This window comes from Leptinotarsa decemlineata, unplaced genomic scaffold (assembly GCF_025532065.1).
Source record: "Leptinotarsa decemlineata unplaced genomic scaffold, Ldec_3_MD MMD2_P_RNA_scaffold_14, whole genome shotgun sequence".
Taxonomy (NCBI): Eukaryota; Metazoa; Arthropoda; class Insecta; order Coleoptera; family Chrysomelidae; genus Leptinotarsa; species Leptinotarsa decemlineata.
The window spans coordinates 5,026,377-5,047,520 of NW_027412528.1; the positions used below are offsets into that span (position 1 = coordinate 5,026,377).

Consider the following 21,144-nt stretch of genomic DNA (forward strand, 5'->3'; position numbering starts at 1 on the left):
GATACCACGTTGATGCGTCTCTCCATCCTGCATCGTACCAGCCCAATTCTTATGAACTCTCCTCTAACTCGGTGGTCTCATTCTGCGAAGACCTTATCTCCCCTCGTTCCATTCGCCGGTTGCCTACTTTATTGCTTGGCTTATTTGCTCGGGAATCGTATCGCACTCTATACTTCTAATAAGTACCGTATCCACAGCTCCTCTAATTCCGAGTTCATTCGAGGTTAAGAATTCTCGAATATGATGCATATTCCACCATTCCACCAATGCACATTCCACCATTCTCTGTAATTTTTCATTATCCAAAGCCTTTACGTAGTGTATGCATATTTGCTTGTCCTCCTGGGTTTCGTTCCTAACCATGACCATACTTTTCCATATCCCCTTTACCGTCCCGTCATGTGTTACCTTGATGACTTTTTTGTCCTGGGATTCACCCGTCCCCCTGATCTTGGTTGTCTGTTCCAGAACCTCCAACTCACCATTTAGCTCCGGACATCTCTATATAACCTCTATATGCTATTAGTCATCCCGGGGTCCTCCGGTTTCACCATAACCACTTTGACCACTTCATCACTTGTCAACAGAGGGTTTCCGTCTGTAAATCCATTATTTGTAAATACCGAGCTGTCCCAGTTCAGGCTTTCCAGTTGTTTGAACTCCTCGTATTCCATGGTGGGTTTTAGGTCATCCGCTGAGTTCAGTCTCGCTGCCCTACACGTACATTTCATTATGTTTCCGATGGATTCCTGCGTTTGTGTGTGCCAATCTCTACCGTTACTGCATTCCTAATGATTATTTCTTCTTACATTACATCTGACTTGTCTGTTTGTGTCTCCATGTCAAATATCATTTACTTCTTGACTTCCGCTGTGTCCAATTCATTCAACACCTCGGCCTTCTTCTTCAGCCTGTGTGCCTCTACATCCAGTTTCCTTGAAATCTTCTTGATTTCTACCTTGGTGTTTACATTTATTCTAATCAGTTTTATTAACTGGTCCGTTTTTCTGCAAGCCGGGCTATTGTTTCTTGTAGCCCTTCTATTTCCAACGCCTTGATTACTTCGCCCTTTTCTCTTTCTTTTTTGGGCGTCCTCTGCCGTCTCTTCCTTTTCTTTTGCGGCTGAGATGCCTTCTCCTCCGCGGACCAGCTGTCTTCTGCTTGTGAGCCTGCCGACTTTAATGTCGAGCTTTCGGCTCGATCTTCATCCGTGACTCTAGTGTACAGAGCGCATATGCTGTCCTCCCCTTCCGCCCGGAGGTGTTGGGTGTTTTTTCTCTACTTCTATGAGTTGTCTCTCTTTTCGATGAGTGACCGATTGAGAATATCCTCTCGTGCTGTTGCAGGAGTTCCCGCTCATACTCATCTCTCTCCTTCTTTTCTATCTTCCTTTGTCTCAAATTCGGCATTTCGCTCCTTCTTCTTCTTCTCAGGTTCGTCAGTACCCCCGTTCAACTTTGATTTGGTTTTTGCATTTACGTTTATTTATGTTCCCACGAGCAGCTAGGGAAGGGTCTGTCTACCCTTGCAGAGCCCCGCATGCAGGGGTATGGCCATGTCCCCCCTGGGTCGCCATTTCCAGAAGGCATCGCTTTAACTCACTACCAAAGTGTTTGGAAGGAGCCAGGGAGCAGCTGGAAGGTGAGAGGGTACAGCCGCCTCCCCTATACCCGTTAGTGAGAAAGTTGAAAAATCCCTAGCCCTTGGATATCCTAATAGCGTCGGGGTCAGAAAAAACAAGAGATAGTCAAGTGAGACCGACACACAGACGAAAGTGGATCTCACCCTAGGCTAGATAAAGGAAAGTGAGGTCCGGCTAGAGAAATCCCAGGGTCCCTGCACACGAAATGTATGTCTCTAGAAGGATTATTTTTTCGAGGATTCCCCCCTCTAGATCTGTCAAGTTTTGTGAGAGATAGGTCCGCTACAAGTAGACACCCAACCTAACCAGACCTAACGTAACCTAACTTAACCCAACCTAAACTAACCTGTTCTAATATTACCTAACCTAACCCAATCAGACCTAATATAACCTGACCTAACCTAATCTAACACGACCCAACCTAACTTAACACGACCCAACCTAACCTAACCCGACCCAACCTAACCTAACCCGTCCCAACTTAATCTGACTACTGCCTAACCTAACCTAACCTAACCTAACCTAACCTGACCTAACTCAATTATCCTAACCTAACCCAACCTGACTTTACCTGCTCTAACGTGACCTAACATAACCTAACTTTTTTTTGGAGGAGGAAATCTTGCATAAGACGTTGTGCCGGATTCTTACCGACTAAAACTTCCCCCCTTTTGCCCTTTGAGCCATCGGGATCCGTCCTCTGCAGACATATCTTCGGAGTAGCTCGGCAAGTATCTATTCATTCATTTCCCGTTCATCCCTTTCCTTCCGCGACATGATGTCTCTAATGAAACCATGCATGCCGTCCCATTTAGCGCGGTCCTCGCACATTTTTCCCGTTATATTTTGGGACGTTAGCCTCACTCCCAGGTGGGATTCTATTGTCTGCCTCTCTCGGGTCCATCTATAGCACTCCAGGACCGTGTGCTCCGGAGTATCACGGGCCCCGCAGTACACGCAGTTGTTATTTGCGGTTTTTCTTATGCGAAATGTGTATGTTTTAAAGGACCCGTGACCTGTTAGGAACTGCGTTAGGAAGTAATCCAGTCTCCTGAACCTACAAGATACCCAGGGTTCGATACGCGGGATGAGGTGCTTAGTCCATTGTGCCGTTTCTATATGTTGCTCCCATCTGGCCTGCCACCACGCGATCGTAGCTCGCCTCTCTTCGGTCTTATCTCTTTCATTTGGGTTATTATAAGTTGCGGCTCTTTCCTCTATCAGTAGATCCAGCGGGATGACCCCGGTGATCACGTATAACCCCTCCGTGGCTGCTGTTCGGTAAGCACTAGCTATACGCAAGAGCATCTTTCTCTGAAGCTTAGTCACCATCTCCCGGTATAGATTAATACGCATTGCGCCATGCCAGATAGGAGCTCCATTCGTGATTATGGACTGAACTACGCCATTTAAAATCATTCTGCGTTGGCTGCCCATTCCTCCGATATTTGGCATCAACTTCATTAGAGCCGTTGATAACATTTCGGCTTTCCGAACCGCTTCTCTAACGTGTGGTCCAAAATAGCACTTGTCGTCGAACCATATTCCCAGGTATTTTAATTTCCTTGCCGGTGTTATAATCCTTCCGATGATTTCGAAGAAGATGCCTTCGCGATTCCTGGGACCCTTTAAAATGATCGCCTCCGTCTTCTCAGGGGCCAATTCTAGGTGCATTTAACCATCTTCCTTACCGCTTCGTTTGCATTATTCATGAGCACTTGGGGGGATTGGGCCTTCACGACTAACACCAGATCGTCCGCGTAAGCGGCGGTGTAACACCCTGCAGGCAATTGTAAATGAAGCACCCCATCATACAGGACATTCCACAAGCAAGGTCCAAGGACCGACCCCTGGGGGACTCCCTGCGTCATATTCAACTGTTTCTTCCCTATGAAGACTTTCCTGTCTGTGAAGTAGCTTTCAACGACTTTCACCAAGTACCCACTGATGCCGATTTTCCTGAGGGACTTCAGGATAGTACTCCAGCCTGCGGTGTTAAAGGCATTTTTTATGTCAAATGCAATAGCAGCTGCCCACCTTTCAGGTCCCCTTTTAACGATGTCCATCACATACCTGGCATCGTCGATGGTGGACCTTTTCTTCCTAAAGCCGAACTGGTTTATCGACAGTCCTCCGATGTTTTCTAGTTCCGTCTCCAGTCTCCCTTTAACGAGGTGTTCGTATAACTTTCCCATAGTATCAAGGAGGCAAATCGTACGGTATTTGCGATTTTCTGTTATTTGTCCCTTCGGGATAAGTATTACTTTCGCCCGTTTCCAAGGTACTGGAAAGCTCTGCCCTCTTAACAGATCATTAAAAACATTAGTAAGCCTCTCAGGAATTTCTTCCAGCGCAGCTCTTATCGCCTCCACACTGATGCCATCTGGTCCCGGAGATTTACCAGTTTTTAGCTTGCTCGCAGCCAGTCGGACCTCGTCCTCCGTGAACTCAAGTTCTGCCCTAAGGGGCGTAGCCTCGCTTCTTTCCCATGGGTCGTTTCTTGTTGGGACACTATAACTGATGTATTTATGTAGGCTAAGGGACTCTTTTTGTAGGACTTTCCATCCCGCTATCTTACTCGCGAACCCCTCCGATGAGATCGTCAGATCAATGTACGAGACACTGGCTCCTCTAACAAAGGTTGGCTCGACTCTGTCATTGTGCACGACCAAGTTCAATGAATGGATCCATTCATTGACATACGTGCCCCTCTCATTTGTGGTCGTGGAACCCCAGGAGGGAGACTTAGCGTTGAAATCGCCGGCTATCACTGCATCCCGCCCATCCGTCCTATAGTCTCTCATCAGGTCATCTATGAAACGCTCATATTTGCCTTGCTGTAAATTAGGGGAAACATAACAATTGTACAAGACCCAGGTAGTGAACACTAATTTTATATAACCATCAATTCTGTTTTCCGTTAACAGGCCTTGCCTCTCAGCCAAGGCTTTATTAGGCTCCTGCAAAATAACGATGTCTGCGTTTAATCTGTCCGCAGCCGCAAAGGCTACGTCATGTGCAGCTCTCGCTCTGCCAACGTTGATCTGCAATATTAACATTGCTGAGCGTTTCCCTCCTACCACCTTTCTTCCTTTCCCTGATCTTTTTTTCTTTCGCGTCGATGAGGTTTCTGTACACTAGACAGCTCATCTGATCCGCTCTATGTCCCTCCTTACCGCAACTTGCGCATCGCCTATCCTTCAGGCACACCTTGGCAATGTGTCCCTCTTCGGTGCAGTTAAGGCAGGACTTCGACTTATCCGGGCCTATACATCCCTCTCTCCTATGAACAAAGCCCAGGCATCGATAGCATCTTAAAATGTTTATTCTTTCCCTGATACGACATGGGACCCAGCCTATCCTAATTGTTCCGACCCTATTTAATTCACGGGCGATCCACCTGTCCACGGAAATTATAGCGTTCTGGTTCCCGTATTGGTTAGCCCTCATCGAGAGGACTTTTATTTCATCCTCTACCATGTTCCCGATCTCCCTGCATATTGCTTCCTTGACATGTTTGGCCTCCATATCAGCCTCTATCCCCATAATATGTAGGATTTTTTCTGATCTGGTGAGCTCCACCTTGCTTGTAGGGTTCTGTTTTCTTATGGCTTCTTTCATGACCTGGGTCTTATCCTTACCACCTTTAAGTTCCAAAAGAATGTCTCCCTTAGCCGTTTTCCTAACATTGCTAATTTCTACCCCCATTGCTGACACATCCATTGTGCTCCGCATTTCCCTCAGAGCGTCCGCGTAGTTCCTCCCCTCCATTATAATTACAATCTTCTCTGTGGTTTTCCTCGGTGCCTGCCTCCTCCTTTTGTGCTCCACATTTTCTTTTTTCTTACAGACGACCATGATCTTCGCCGTTGTGCCATGGAAGACACTTTCTACGCACTTCCTTAGGTACCCATCATTCATATGCTCCACCATTGCAACCGTGTAGGTATGGTTTGCGTCCGCCGGGGGCATGAATTCCTCCTTAAAGGCCCTCAGGCTCCTATATATGTGTTCAACCTCCTCGGGCCCTCCGGTCTCTCCCGTGGTCACTGGTATCGCATATATCGTGTTCGCTATGCTCTCTCTAAACCCTCTGCTGGTGACTAACTTCGTGCTGTGCCTGATGAACTCCACTTTCTTCAGATCTTCGGCGAGTAACCTCGTAAGATCGGGAAATCTATACCGCGCTTGCTCCAAGATCACCCCTTCCTGGTTTCCCTTCGGGTCCAGTAATATGACCAGGTCTTGCTTCCCTTCCCTGACATCCCTCAGGTCATGGCTTATTCCTGTGCAAGAGTACAGGTGCTCTGGCCAGGGTTTATCAATGACTTCCCTCAGCCCATCCCAGCCTCCGTAGCCTTCGATGCCTTCTAAATGGAGTTTAATCTTCTCCTCCATGCTCACGGCAATTTCCTCATGCTCCCTGTCTATACCATCCCCATCGACTTGAGTGGAGATTGTCGCTGTCAGGGTTCTCCAATTCGTTCTATGCTCGCTTTCCCTCTCCGTGTCTGATTTATCCGCCTCCTTTCTGCTCCTTTTCCTTTGATCGCTATCCTGGAGATATTGTTTCTCTGCCTTGGTGGCGGCTCTGTTCAGATCTCTACTAATTGCCTTAATCCCCTTCTGAGTGTTTGGGAATTCCTTTACCAGTTTCCCAAGTTTCCTTATTTCCCGTATTAAATGGAGAATGGTATTGTCCTCTGCTATTCCATTTCCTTCGTTTTCCTCCGGTGGCGTAGGAATTCTTTTTCGTTTCTGGCTATCGGTTTCTTCGAACTGAAGGAAGCTCTTGAAGAAGAAGGAGGACCCCTGCTCCTCCGAGTCACTTATTCGAGCGATTTTATTTCCTGCGTTTTCCTCCTCCTGTTGCTTCATCTGAGTGGTGAAGACATTGTCTTCATCCTTGTTTTGAGGTGCGCTTGGGCTCTGTTCGATCATTTTCTCCCTCCTAATTGTACCTCCTCTTCTGACTCTTCTTCATTTATAGAATTATTTGCTTCCATATTTATTCCCACGAGTAGCTAGGGAATAGGTTGTCCACCCCCGCAGAGCCCCGCATGCGAGGGCAAGGCTAGTACTGCAGGGTGTCGCCATCTCCCTGCAGGCTTCGTTCAAGACCCACTGTCGCAGGGCCATTCATCCATCGGCACGGATCGCTTTACATCTTGGATTACGGATTTTTCTCAGGTTTACTCCTGTAGTGTCCCTCTTAGTCTGACCACTCCATGGTAGCCTGTCCAGCTTGGGAGTCCCTTCTGGCAGCGAGGCTGCCGCTGGCGTAGCCTACCATCTCATCATGGTTCGCAAGCCCTCCCACCACGACAAGGTGAAGACACTTCGAGAGGGAACCTAACTTAACCTTTTTTTTTTTTTTTTTTTTTTTTGGCGGGGGGAAAACCGCATGGCGCCAGGGCCTTGAGTCATAGATGTCTATCAGCCCTCGGCAGTGTCAGGCGCTACTCTGACTAAAACCCCCCTGACTCCTCCTTGTACCCGGGACTGTCCATATGGATATTGCTTCGGGGACAAGTGGAAAGAAAAACACGAGAACAACGGTAAAAACATAGCTACTTTGTAAACTGGGACATCACAAGTTAAAATAAATAAATAACAACATTAAACGTAGCTACTTTTGTAAAGTGGGACATCACAAGTTAAGATAAATAAATATTAAACAACATTAAAATATCACAGTTTCGCTCGTTTACTATCGGGGTCTATTGGCCCTCTCAGCGGCTTGGTGTTGTAGCTCCTCTTCTGATTTATTCTTCATAACCTTCCTCAGGAAGTCTTTGATTTTTATGCTTTTCCTGCGATCCTCAGACATAATAATCACGAGGTTTTGAGGGCTCAGCCGCTGTTCAAGTCCCATCTCTAGTCTACTTCTGGGTTCGAGCCATCTCTCACACTCAAAGATGGTGTGTTCAGGGCTATCTGTCCTTCCGCAGTATATGCAGTTGTCATCCATAGCTTTACCAATCCTTAAGGTGTACGTCCTGAAAGATCCGTGCCCGGTCAAAACCTGTGTCAAGTAGAAATCCGCCTCGTTGTGTCTCGATGTTATCCACATCCTCAGATCGGGAATAAGTCGTTTGGTCCATTGTGCCTTGCTGGTCATCTCTTGCCACCTGCTTTGCCAGGTAGCGACTGTGACTTCTCTCTCCCTTCTCTTATCATCGGCCGTTACGTTTCCTCTGTTATGTAGACGTGCCCTCTCCCGCCGAGTAAATCGATTGGCGGTACTTTGGCCAGTACGCAGAGCGCCTCCGATGACACTGTCCTATAGGCACAGGCAACCCTCAGTAGTGCTTTCCTTTGCTCGGACTGTAACATATTCCGGTATGTTGCCACATCGAGCACTCGTTCCCATATTGGAGCAGCATACAGGAGCACTGACTGGACGACACCGTATATAACACGCCTCTTCTCAGCGTTTGGGCCTCTTATGTTCGGGAGGACTTTCGCAAGAGCCTTAGTCTGTCTCTCAGATTTCTCTCTGGTTTTCCTTATGTGTTCATTGAAGATGAGTTTGTTGTCCAGCCAGACTCCAAGATACTTCACGAACTTCTTCGGGGTGATTTCTGCTCCAGTCATCTTTAGGACGATGCCGTCCCTCTTCCTGGGCCCTGTAGCTATCAATGCCTCCGTTTTCTCCGGAGCTACTTCCAATCCGCTCTCAACCATCCAGTTGTTAATCCGATTGAGGGCCTCGTTGGTCTTCTCGACGAGTCTCTCTTTTTTATCCGCTCTTACCACGAGGGCAAGATCATCCGCGTATGCGACCGTTGTGCACCCTCTAGGCAGTCTTATCCTCAACACCCCGTCGTATAAGACGTTCCACAGTGTCGGCCCCAAAACTGAGCCCTGCGGAACGCCTTGAGACATATCCTGGCAGTAGCCCCCGCATATCAGTTTGCGCTCTGAGAGGTACGCCTTGACCATTCCTAACATATACCCATCGACTCCTAATTCTAGTAGTCGTCTAATAATCTTCGGCTATTTCGCTGTATTGAAGGCGTTTTTAACATCCACAAACACAACTATACCCCATGTGGGACCCCTGCTCGAAACCTCGTTTATCACTTCTTCAATTGCATGCACCGTTGACCTACCTGATCTGAAGCCAAACTGTCTGTCACAGATCCCATCTCTCTCTTCCAGCTGTTGCTCCAGTCTGGCCTTCAATAGGTGCTCGTAGAGCTTTCCTGGGGCATTGATAAGGCAGATAGGTCTCCTTTTCATTGCTTGTGCTTCGCCTTTGGGTATGAGAACCACCCTAGCTCTCTTCCATTCCTCTGGGAATACCCTCTCTGCCAAAAGGTTGTTCATGACCAACAGGATCCTCTCAGGAACGGTCTTGATAGCCAGTTTAAGGGCTTCTGTTGTGATTCCGTCAGCTCCTGGTGCTTTTCCTAACTTCATCTTATCCTTTGCCAGCTGAAGTTCCTCCAACGTGAACGGAGAAGTCTGGTTTTCCTCCAATACATGAGGTAGAATCATTTCTTGGAGTCCTGCATCAGGGAAAAGCTCCCTTATCTTCCTGGTTTTAGTCTCCTCGTCCATCTTGTAGGGCTCTCTGAGCTGTTTGATTTTGCCCATAACTATTTGGTATCCCTGGCCCCATGGGTCATCCTCCAACCCATCGCAAAGCTCCCTCCACTACTCCCTCTGGGATCTCCAGATTTCGCCTCTCAGCGACTTCCTGGCCTCTTTGTATTCTGTTTCCGTAGCTGTTATTCGTTCTTCAACTCTTGCTATCCTGGCCCTTTGTATCATCCTCCTTAGCCTATTGCATTTGGACCGCGCTTCAGAGATAGCCTCGTTCCACCAAACCGGCTGTTTTCTCCTGACTTTCGGGAGTCTTCTAGTACACTGCTCCTGTGCTATCTTGATTGCCCTGCCGAGTTCGTGTGCATCTGTCATGGTAAGGAGCGATATTGTATCCCTGAACTCGTCTTTATTGATGACCCCCTGTTCTCTCCAAGGATGTATTCTCTTATTCACATTTGTCGTCACCTCGTAGAATATTAACCTATGGAGACTCATAGACTCCTGGGTGGAGACCTCCCAGTTAGTCACCTTTCTTCAGATATCCTGTGTCGCTAGGGTTACATCTATAAAGGAGGTTTGAGCTCCCCTCACGAAAGTCGGGATATTTCCTTCGTTACATACTGAGATGTTCAGCGCGTTAATCCATTCCACCAGGTACTCCCCTCTGGCGTCCGACATCGGCGAGGACCATAGGGCGGATTTCGCGTTGAAATCCCCGACTATCAGAGCCTCTTTGCCTTGATCCCTTACATGTTCCATAATGTTGTCGACCCTATTTCTAAATTCGTTCATCGGTATGTTAGGGGATATGTAGCAATTGTATATGCTCCAATCCTTGAGAACTATACATATAAAGTTTTGGCCGGTTTCGTGAGTGGTGACTCCACATCTCGGGTTTTCGCATAAGACAGCCGTTGTACCAGATTCGTCAAGAATCCACCTCGGGTTACCTGTTGTTAAGGCCATATTTGGCTCCTGGATGAGGGCAATGTCTATTTCTTTCTCCTGTATGATTTTCTTTAAGAGATTATGCGCGTCCCTACGTCTGTCCGCATTAAATTGTACTATCTTTAGTTTTGCAGTCATTTCAAACCCTAAATTATCTCTCCGCCATGATGACCCGCGTCATCTTCTCCAATATCCACTGTATTTCCAGCTACCTGTTCCTCCGCTCCCTCTTCGGTTCTTCCACTCTCCGGAACATCCATCTCCTCCTCCGCTCTGGGCTCAACGGCGACATCTTCCGGAAGTGCATTCAGTCTCCTACGTGGTCTATTGCTTTTATTGGCTCCTCTCACAGCCATTTTGAATTTTGGACACCTCATGCTTCCCGCCTTGTGTCCTCTCACTTCGCAGACCGGGCAGTACTCCTCTTTGTTGCAGTCTTGGGCCCTGTGTCCCTCCTCTCCACATTTGAAGCAATTGGCCGTTCTGTCGGGACCTGTACAGGTGTCCTTCTTGTGGTCAAGACTCCAACATCTCTGGCATCTGGCGACCGGAACTCTTTTTTCAATGCGGCACCTGACCATACCTATTCTCACCTCGTCCCTCTGGCGTAGGCTTTCTGCTAGGCTCTTTGGAACGGTGATCGTCACCGCTGCTGTGTCGTCTCTGAGCACCCTTATGCTGCTCATCCTACAGTCCTCGGTCCATTCCCCAGTCACCCTGGTGATGGCTTCCTTTACTGCAGCCTCCGTAATATCTCCCTCCATTCCCCTTATTTGGTATGTTTCCATCGCGTCTTTGCCCAACGTCCTTGTTCTTATTTGGCTTGCCCTCTCTATCGCCGTTTTGATTTCATTGAGAGCTTCGGGGTTCTTATCGATGGTGAGCAAGAGGGAGCCGTCTCTGGTCTTTCTGATGCCTCTTATGGCTTTCGCTGCCTCCTTGTCCCCAATGACTGTTTTGAGGGAGCCCAGAATATCCCTGTAGGTTTTTCCCTCTTCCCTCATTACAATGTCATAATTGTTCGATTGCGTGGTTCCGCTTGCTTTCCGTGAGGTTGTGTATATCACCACCCGTATCGAGGTTGCATGGAAGATGGTCTCGACCATCTTCCTCAGCAGTTCCGTAGGGGTCTTCTTGAGGTGGTGAATGCAAATCTTCTCACCCTCCTCCGCGTTGTTTTTGAGGTCTACAAGTTTCTCCCACAGGTCTGGTTTCGACCCGTCCAGTATGATCTTGACTATCTTCTTGCTGGTCATGATGCCCGTACCTTTGACCTTGGTTATTTGTTCGATCTCCTCCATCTCCCCTTTCAGCAGAGCGAGTTCAGGGAACTTTTCCTTAAACAACTTCTGTATACTCATAGTCATGTCCGGATCTTCTGGTTCAACCAAAACCACCTTTGTTATCCCGTCCTCGGTGGTTAGGGGGTTTCCGGTGATGACCTCCGTATTCGAATACACGGGTTCCTCCCAATTCCGCTTCTCTACTATCTCAAAGGCCTTGAGGTGTTCTGTTTGTTCCAGGTCCTCCGGTCTCGTAAGATCGGAGGCTGGACACGTGCAGATGCATTTGCACCCCCTTTGCCCTATATCAGCCTTCTGTTCCTCTATGTTCCTAGTTTCTGAGTCGCCTAGTTGCTTTCTCAGCTCTCTCAAAGTTGCTTCCATTTCTTCCATTCTTCTCGCGGCTTCCGACGCTCTAGCCTCCGCCTCCCTTTTTTCTTTATACAACCTCTCTTGGCGTATGTTATATTCCCTTCTATTCCACAGCGAGGTATTTGCCTCCTTCAGACTGTCTTGGACGCGTGATAGGAATGTAGCTCTTCTCCTCAGAATCTTTGTTTCGCTGTTTATGCGCTTCGCAGCTTTCTTTATCTCTACTTTGGTATTCGTGTTGATTTTAACCAAGTCCATTAGTTGTGAGGACATCCCTATCATGGTGTCCACCACTTCCCTAAGCTTATCGAATTCTTGTTTATGTTCATCCACCTTCGTTTCCTTAGGTGTTTCTGGGGTTCCAACCTTCTTCCTCTTCCTTGAATTCTCGTCCTCTTGTATCGGATCGTCCTCCGTGACCGTGAGGTCATATATTGGGCTGAATTTACGCTCCTCGTCCAAGAAGCCGTCTGGTGTTTCCACCATACGTCGAGGTGTACTGAACACCTCATCTCCGTCTTTCGAGTCCGTATCTTCTTTCTCCGACGTAGATGCGGATATCGAAGGAGACCTCGACAACCTATTCCTGGTCGCCCTCTCTAGGAGCTCCTTCTCGTACTCCTCTCTAAGCTTCTTCTCTTCTGCTGTTTCCTCATTCTTACTGTCTCTTATTTTTGTATTTAGTTTTTCCATATTTCGTCCCACGAGTAGCTAGGGAAACTTCCGGTCCACCCCTGCAGAGCCCCGCATGCAGGGGTAAGGCTAAAATCCCCCCTGGGTCGCCATTTCCAGGGGGCATCGCTTGAGACACACTTAGTCACCCCTGTGCCATGCGTCCCTTCGGCACGATGGTGCTACACCTTGGGATTGGGGGACGCGGTAATCTCCCACTCGCTCCACCCGCGTCGGTGGGCGAGCGAGAGGGAGACTGGTAGAAAAAGAGGACGCAGCCGCCTCCCCTGCGTCCTGTAAGAAGAAGGTGAGTGACCCCTAGCCCTCGGTTGCCCTAATAGCGTCGGGGTCGGAAGCAAACAAGAGTTGACCAAGGGAGGTCGACAGGAAAGGGGAGAAGTTATCCTACCCAAGACAAGTTGAAGAAGGGTAGGACAGGCCAGAGAACTCCCAGGGTCCGCCATCCCTGCACACCAGGCGTGTGTCTCCAGGAGGTTTTTTTTATCGAGGATTCCCCCTCTAGATCCGTTGAGTTCTGTAAGAGACAGATCCGCCAACGAGTAGGCACCCAACGATCTTGCCGATGGAGAGGCTAATGTATTCGCATCTCATCGGCCTGAGAAAGGCGAGGGTTACCCCTTGCCCCGATACAAGCACCTTTTTTTTTGAGCGGTGAGTGCATCTCGGACCCAACCTAACTTAACCTGACTAGACCTAACCTAACCTCACCAGACCTAACCTAACCTGACCAGACCGAACCTAACCTCACCTAAGCCAACCTGACTTTTTTTTTCAGGAGGAAAATCTTCAAAAGACAGAGTGTCGGATTCAAGCGTAAAACCCTTGCCTACCGACTAAAAACTTCCTTCACGTTTTCTATGCCCTAAGGACAAACCTGCATGGAATCATCCGGACGGATATTCCTCATGCAAGTTCGGCAGACTGGTCCACTTTTTAGCTCTCTAACCCTTGAAGTGTGCGCTCTTCTTTTTCTTTCAGAGTCATGATAGTTTTGACATACTTGTGAATAACATTCCAGTTCTGGTGACTCTCACACATGAGTTGCGTTAGGCTGTCGACTGTCAATTATCTTCCTAAATGGGTATCCATTGCATGCCTCTCTCGGCTCCATCTATCACATTCCAGAGCTGTGTGTCCAGGAGTATCTCTTGCCTGACAGTATGCGCACTTATCATCTTCTCTTTTTCCAATTCTTGATAGGTAACTTCAAAACGATCCGTGCCCGGTTAGGAACTGGGCCAAGAAGTAGTCTAGCCTTCTGAAATTGCATGCCACCCATGGTTCTATTCTGGGGATTAATGATTTAGTCCACTGCACCGTGTGTGTATGTTGTGCCCTCCGAGTCTGCCATTTTACAATAGAATCCTGTTTCATTTCAGCCTCACTCCTGCGACCCTTATTATCATACCCCTCGGCCTTCTCCTTGATGAGTAGTCAATAGGAATAGCACCTGTTATAACATACAGGCCCTCCGTAGCCGCAGTGCGGTAAGCAGTTGCTATGCGCAAAATCATTCGCCTCTGTACCCTCGTGACCATCTTGTGATATCTTTCGATACGCCAGATGGGCCTCCGCATACTTTCCATGCTCCTTATAATTGGCATTATCCTTGTGAGCGCAGCAGTAAGTGTCTCCGCTTTCTGGACCGTTTATCTTATATGCTGTCCGAAATAGCATTTATCGTCCAAGGTACTTCAGTTTCCGGACTGGTATTTTAGTCTTTCCGCCCACTACAAAAGTGATGCCCTCACGTTTTCTGGGACCTTTTACAATGACGGCTTCTGTCTTCTCGGGTGCAAGCTGAATATGTCTTCAGGAAATCCATCTGGAGATCCTCCTTATGGCATGATTTGCTCTCTCCATAAGGCCATTTCCATCTTGGGCTCTCACGATGAGGACCAGGTCGTCTGCGTACGCGGCAGTGTAGCACTCCTCAGGCGGCGGTTACATTGGATACGAATTCGTACGAAAATTTAGTCTTACGAATTCGTATGAATCAATTATTACGAATTTAATAGGCGTGTGTTATGTATGGACAACCCATGTTATAGATATAGCCAAGGCCAATTCCCGGAGTGCATTTACATTAAGTATCTCACGCTGGATACCAGGAATTCAATAGACGCTGCAATTCTACCCAAGCTTACCCGATATTATAAATATGAGTTTTTCTTTGTTTCAGTTAGTTATAATTGTACCTTTGGCTTCAACATTGCTAATAAAATATAATTGTAACTCAACTTTGAGTTTTTCGGAAAAGTTTTATTTTTTAAAAATCAATTTCGGAAGCTCCCAAACTTAATTCGTGTGTTGGATGATATCAGTTCATACGGAAACAGTAGTGATCATGGATTCGCTATCAAAGTTTTATCATTTTGAATCATCACCATTAGTGAAATATTTGTTACTGAAAGAAAAAAAAGGAAAATGGGTTGACACATATTTTTTATCCAGAAATGGAAAGGAAGAGTTCGGAAGGTCATATGAAGAATCAAGAAGAAATAATGAAACATTTTTCGAATACACGAGAATGACACAATCCACATTCGACTATATATCAGAGAACATTTCTAAGCACTCAAATTTCCGAGAGTGCATATCACCAAAGCATAAACTGATTGTAACATTGAGGTAAGTAAAAATGTTATTTTCATTAACGTACATTATAAATTATAAAAAAGTATTTGGCTGAAAGTTGGTTGAATATCCTGCTGCAGTACCATTCGTATAATTGGTAATAAAACCAGATGAAGATTCGTTTGTGTGCTGTACAGGAGTCGGCGGCTGTGAGTACTCTGTTGAGGTCGTACTATAATATCGGTGATGGACGTGGGATCAGAATAAACTGATGAGAAGTCGATGGCTGCTGAGTTTCTGGAAAGAAAAGAAACACAACCAACTGTAAGATTTTCGATCTAAGAAAAAGCTTTCTATACTCGAGCAGTGTCTGAATATATGGGAGGAGACTTAGTAGAAAGTAGGTGTCATCATCCTGCTTATGCTCCGAATGCTGCTTGAATTGTTGTATTGCGTCATCCTTAACAAGTTTTGTTTTTTTTTTTGGGAAGGATTTTGTTTGATTTTGAGTGATCCGTTGCTGACCTCTTCTTGTTATTGGACGATGATTGTTGGTTCATTTCAGTTTCAATTTCTAGTTGAAACAGATCGCCAGATTCAATTTCCAGTTGGGACTGATCGTCAGTTTTAATTTCTAATTGGAACTGATCGTTAGTATTCATTTGAATACTGTGTAGCATTTCCAATGTTACCTGTTGTTTTCCTGGATGTAATCTGATCTTTTAAAAAGAGCATATTCGTGAAATATTGCCACTTTGATTGTGGTTCCTCATCAGCACCATCTCCACTTCTTTTTTGGTTCAATTTAGAAATTTTCTTCCTGAAGGTATCACGGAATCCTCGACATTTTTGATGCACAACATCATCTGAAAAAAATGAAATAATTAATTATTTGAATTCTTCAACATTTACATATTTTGTTTTAGGTATCTTGGAACTGGCGCTACTTTTCGATCATTGGGATTTTCATTCCGAATGTCACATACAACTATTCGACAAGTGGTATGAAACCTGTGAGGCTATATGGAATAATTTAAACCAAAAGCATATGCCTTTTCCAACAGAATCAATGTTTTCATCCATTGCTGAACAGTTTTATACAACATGGAAATTTTCCAATTGTGAAGGAGCAATTGACGGCAAGCATATTAGAATTAAATGTCCTGCGAAATCTGGGTCATAGTATTTCAATTATAAAAAATATTTTTCGATTGTTCTTCAAGGTTTGGTGGATGCGCGATGTAAGTTTATGAGTATTGAAGTTGGAAGTTATGGAAAGCAGAGTGATGGTGGTATTTTCACTACATCATCGCTTTACTATCATCTTGAACAAAATATATTCTGTGTTCGTGGACCGAAGACGTTGCCGGGTACAAATATTATTGTTCCACACGTTTTCATCGGAGATGCGGCCTATACATTAAAGCCGTATCTAATGAGAGCTTTTTCTGGACAAAATCTGTCGCAGGAGCAAAAAAAATTCCATTACTGCCTTTCCCGAGCAAGGCGCCTTGTCGAATGCGCGTTTGGTATAATTACCTCAAAATGAAGAATTCTAAAAACAGAAATTGAAATTGCTCTCGACAAGGTCGATTTTATTGTGAAATATATTTGCTTGTTGCATAATATAATCATTGATTTGGAGGGAAGCTCAGAAGTCAGTCAAAATACTGCCCCTCAACAAACACGTGATCGAGCTACTCATACTGCCTATGACATTAAGAACAAATTTATGCAATATTTCAACACTCTTTGAACACAATTTGGAAAATAAGACAGTTATGTGAGTTAAAACAAAAATTATTCTTGAATAAATATAAATAGATAACGGAAATACACACCTACTAGTTTCATTTCAGTCGCTACTTCTTTCCATATTTTTCGTTTAACTCTCTGTTGTGATACTGTTTGCTTTTTTTATCCCACAGGGATCTTCTTTCGTGCACTAACGTGCACGTCACTCTGAAAACACTAGAAAATGCAAGCTAGTCGTGCGAACACCTATGAAAGAAACAAAATATTTTGGTCGTATGGAAATCACGTACGAATTCGTAACCGTGACCTGTCATAAACTGCGTCAGAAAGTAGTCCAACCTTTTATGTCTACAATTTAGCCACGGTCTTATCTGTGGCAGCAGTGTCTTTGTCCATTGGGCCGTTTCACTATGTTATTCCAGGCCACTCAAAATTTCTTCCTGCATTTCTTGCCTTCTAGCCCTTGTAATTAGTCTCCTTTTCTTGTTGCATTCTTTCCTGGCTTCACATATTTCATCATTCCACCACCAGTATGGTTGGAGGTCCCCTCTAGTACTGCATGTGGTTGTTGCTAGATCCTGTGCTGCTTTAAGCTTTACCGTTAGCTCTTTAACATTTTTTATCTCCGTTCCTTGCGACATAAGGTGGATGGCTTCTTTAAAGGCCATTATGTCCATGAAGGCATTCATTTTGGAGATTGTTCCCATTTCAATACCGGAGGTAATATATCTGTGTAGGCTCAGCGATTTCCCTCACGAAGGTCGGTACACACCCGTCATTTTTAACCTCCATATCGAGTGAGGCTATCCATTTCTCGTCCGTGTGGTTTGAACCCCACAGAGGGGACTTAGCATTTAGGTCACCGACTATAATGACATCTTTTCCTTCCCTTCTAATTCCTTCCATAATTTCGTCTATCGATTGTTTAAAGACCTGCACAGATATATTCGGCGAAATGTAGACATTATAGGCTACCCAGTTCTCAAAAATAACTTTGATATATCCATTATAGGATTTATGTGCGATGATTCCGCAGCTTTTATTTCTGCAAATCATCGCCACATCTCCTTCCTTATCCATAACAAGACCCTGTCGGCTCGATATCGCTTTGTTGGGTTCTTGTAGGAAAACTAGATCCGCATTTATTTTCGCCGCCGTTGCGTAAGTTGCATCTTGTGCGGCCCTTCCCCTGTCTATATTCATTTGTAGTATTTGCGTTATCATTTGTTTTCCCTATTTACGGTCCCTGTTGGTTTTGGTGGCCTTCTTTGTTGTATCGGTTTTGCTTTATCGTTCACTAGTTTTTTGTCCTCCGGGCATGCCATTGGACCAGCTCTATGACCCTCTTCGCAACTGGTGCAAAATTTATTGTTTGTGCAGTCCTTTGCCACGTGACCTTCCTCACCACAATTCAGGCAGAGTTCGTTTCTCTTCTCCTTTGTACACTCTGTTCTCTTGTGTCCGAACTCCAAGCAGTTGTAGCATTTATTAGGTGTATCCTTTCCCTCATCCGACTAGGAACCCAGCCAATTCGAATTGTCTGTAGCTTAAGTAGTTCCGTCGCTACATTCCTATCTGCATTTATGATACCGTTCAAATTTCCGTTATTATTAGGTCTACCTTTACCTCCGCGTTGCTGCTACATATCGGCTGATTGCTGTTTTGATATCTTCCTCATTTGTGTTGGGATCGATGTCGTAAATATGTAGCATCCTGTGGTGTTTTGGGAGTTCCACACAGGTATTATTACTGTTGTCCTTTGCGATGGCCTCTTTAAAAGATCTTACTTTTTCTTTGCCTCCTTTAATTTCCAGTAATATATCCCCTTTTGTTGTTTTTTTCATGTTTTTGATGATGACCCCGGCCTTTTCCACTACCTTTTTTTCCCTCATTTCTTTGATTGCTTCCGCGTAGTTTTTTCCTTGCATTTTCAGTATTACCTTTTCCGTATCTTGGTTTTGTTTCGGCCCTCCCGTTCTCTTGTTAAAATGACAGACATTTATGTCCACGTCTTCTCCATGGAAGGCATAGTCCGCACATTTACTGAGTAAGCTCTCAGCATGCTTGTCAGTCGTTGCCATTTTTAACTTTTTGGCGGTCCATACTTTCGGCTTGCTTCTCAGCTCTATCAGTCTTTCAAACATAATTTCCGTCGGTGTTTTTCCCTCTGTTACTTCCAACGGTACTGGGGCTATATATAGCGTGTTTGTGAGTTCGATACGTTCTCCTTTGCTTGTCTGCATGTTCATGCTCTTTTTAATGAACTCAATGTTTGTAGTCGTTCTGCTATTAGGTCGCTAATCTCAGGGAAGCTTTTCTCCGCCTCTTCGATTATTCTACTCCCAGTTTCCTTCACGGGATTAGTAAAGATGATTGTGTCGCCGTGTCCCTTTCCTAACTTCTCAATTCCATTCTTTGGTTTCGTGTTTTTAAAGCAGCTTTCTGGCCAGTTCTTGTTGATGATTCTCTCAAGGTCCTTCTACTCTCCTTTGTTTCGTAGGGCCTCTTTTATGACATCATCCATCTCTTTTTCTCTCCTCCTGATTTCATTATCGATTTCCTCCGGCGTCACTTGGCTGCAGGCCGTTTTCATCTCAGGACGTTTTTGGTTACTTTCCTGAACGTTTCGTTTCGATACTTATATGACACTTTGCTCAAGAATTACTTTCCCAAACCGGTCCGTAGTTCTTTTGAGCTTTCTTACCTCTTCCTTGATTTCCACCTTCGTATTTATATTCTTTTGATCTAGTGTCATGAGTGTTGTCGCTGTCTTCAGTATTTGACTCAATAAGCTCCTGTACTCATCAGGAATGGTTTCCTCCTCTCTAGGCCTTTTGGCAGATGTTCCTAGTCCCTTTCGAGTATCCTCCAGAGATGTCAAAGATCCGGCTCTTGCTCTTCCTTCTACGAATTTCGGTTTTGGTGGTGGTGTTCTTTCTACGCGAGGTTTCCCTCCGAAAATGTCTTCGACGTTCGCCATAATTACGCAGTCCTGGGTGTTGTTTCCTTTGTTGTCTTTATTTGTTTCAAATTCCATTTTGTTCCCATGAGTAGCTAGGGATCCATAAGTCCATTCCCGCAGAGCCCCGCATGCAGGAATAAGGCTACATTCCCCGACGGCTCGCTTGGGATTGGGGGGGGGCGGTGACCGCTCCCCTCCGGATGTGGAGAAAAGCAAGCAAACGGCTAGAAGAAAAAAGAGGACACAGCCGTGTCCCCTGTATCCTGTAGTATGAAAGGTGAAAGGACCCTTAGCGCTCGGATTTCCTAATAGCGTCGGGGTCGGAAGTGGGCAAGAGTGTGGTCAAGGGAGACCAATAGCTAGATGATAGCGCTCCCACCCAAGATTAGTTGAAATAAAGTGAGAGCGAGAGTAGTAGGCCCCTCCTCTTTTTTCTGGGCTTGGGACCGGCTACAAGGGTGGTGTGTTAGCCTTGGTCGTCCTCCCCACCCTCCTAGGCAGAGTTAACCTAACCTAACCTAACCTTTGATGGAAACTTTTGATAGGTACCAGGCGCTTTCCTGTCCATCGCGTCCTGGTAGTGTCGGAGTCCTCCTGTGGTACAGGCCATACCGACTAAAACCAGCCGGAAGCTAGAAGTTTTCCTTTAGTGTGTGGCAGGCCTTGTTCAAGCATTCTTCTCACACTATTAGCTTATTGGATGTTTATTTCTTATTTCCTCCGTTTATATATTTCTTCTTGTTTCATCTTTCTCTTTCTTCTTTCTCTTTTTCCTTCATAATTTTCCTTATTATGTCATGTCCCACTTTCCATTTCTCTTCACTCTTCAACATCTCTGCTATGATTGTTTCCGGTCTCACTGCTGTTCCTAGTAATATCTATGTTTCGATCCTAACTCTCATTCATCTGTGGCAAGCGAACAGTGTGTGCTCCGGCGAGTCAGCTTCCTGGCAGTAAAAACAGTTATCGGTATCCGTTTTCTTTATTCGAAAAGTGTCCTGTGAGTCCCTGCGTGAGAAAATAGTCTGTCTTTCTGAAAGAGCACTTTACCCACTCTTTCAGGTTCGGGATTAATCTTTCCGTCCATTGCCCCACCCTACTGTTATTTTCCCAGCTTTCTTGCCACTGGTCTATGGTGTTCTCTCTAGCTCCGGCCAAGGTTTTCTCTCTTGTTTCCCTTACGTTGAATCTCAGGTTTGCCCTTTCTTTAGCCAGAAGGCTAATGGGGGGACTCCCGCTACTACCTGCAATGCCATCGTAGATATCGTCCGGTATCCGCTTACAACTCTCAAAAGCATTTTTCTCTGGGTTTTCTCTAGCGTGTCCTTGTATATTTTTGCTCGCATGGCCTCGTGCCA

The 21,144-nt window shown here is 45.7% G+C and overlaps 2 protein-coding genes across 2 annotated transcripts; both read right to left on the reverse strand.

Annotated features, from left to right (window-relative positions):
* Positions 1-9,730: 9,730 nt before the first annotated feature.
* On the reverse strand, positions 9,731-10,282 carry LOC141482281 (uncharacterized). Its single transcript, XM_074175297.1, has one exon. The coding sequence runs from the start codon at positions 10,280-10,282 to the stop codon at positions 9,731-9,733; it is 552 nt and encodes a 183-aa protein (XP_074031398.1).
* A 7,250-nt stretch (positions 10,283-17,532) lies between these two features.
* On the reverse strand, positions 17,533-18,027 carry LOC141482285 (uncharacterized). The gene has a single exon (XM_074175306.1). The coding sequence runs from the start codon at positions 18,025-18,027 to the stop codon at positions 17,533-17,535; it is 495 nt and encodes a 164-aa protein (XP_074031407.1).
* Between the last annotated feature and the right edge of the window lie 3,117 nt (positions 18,028-21,144).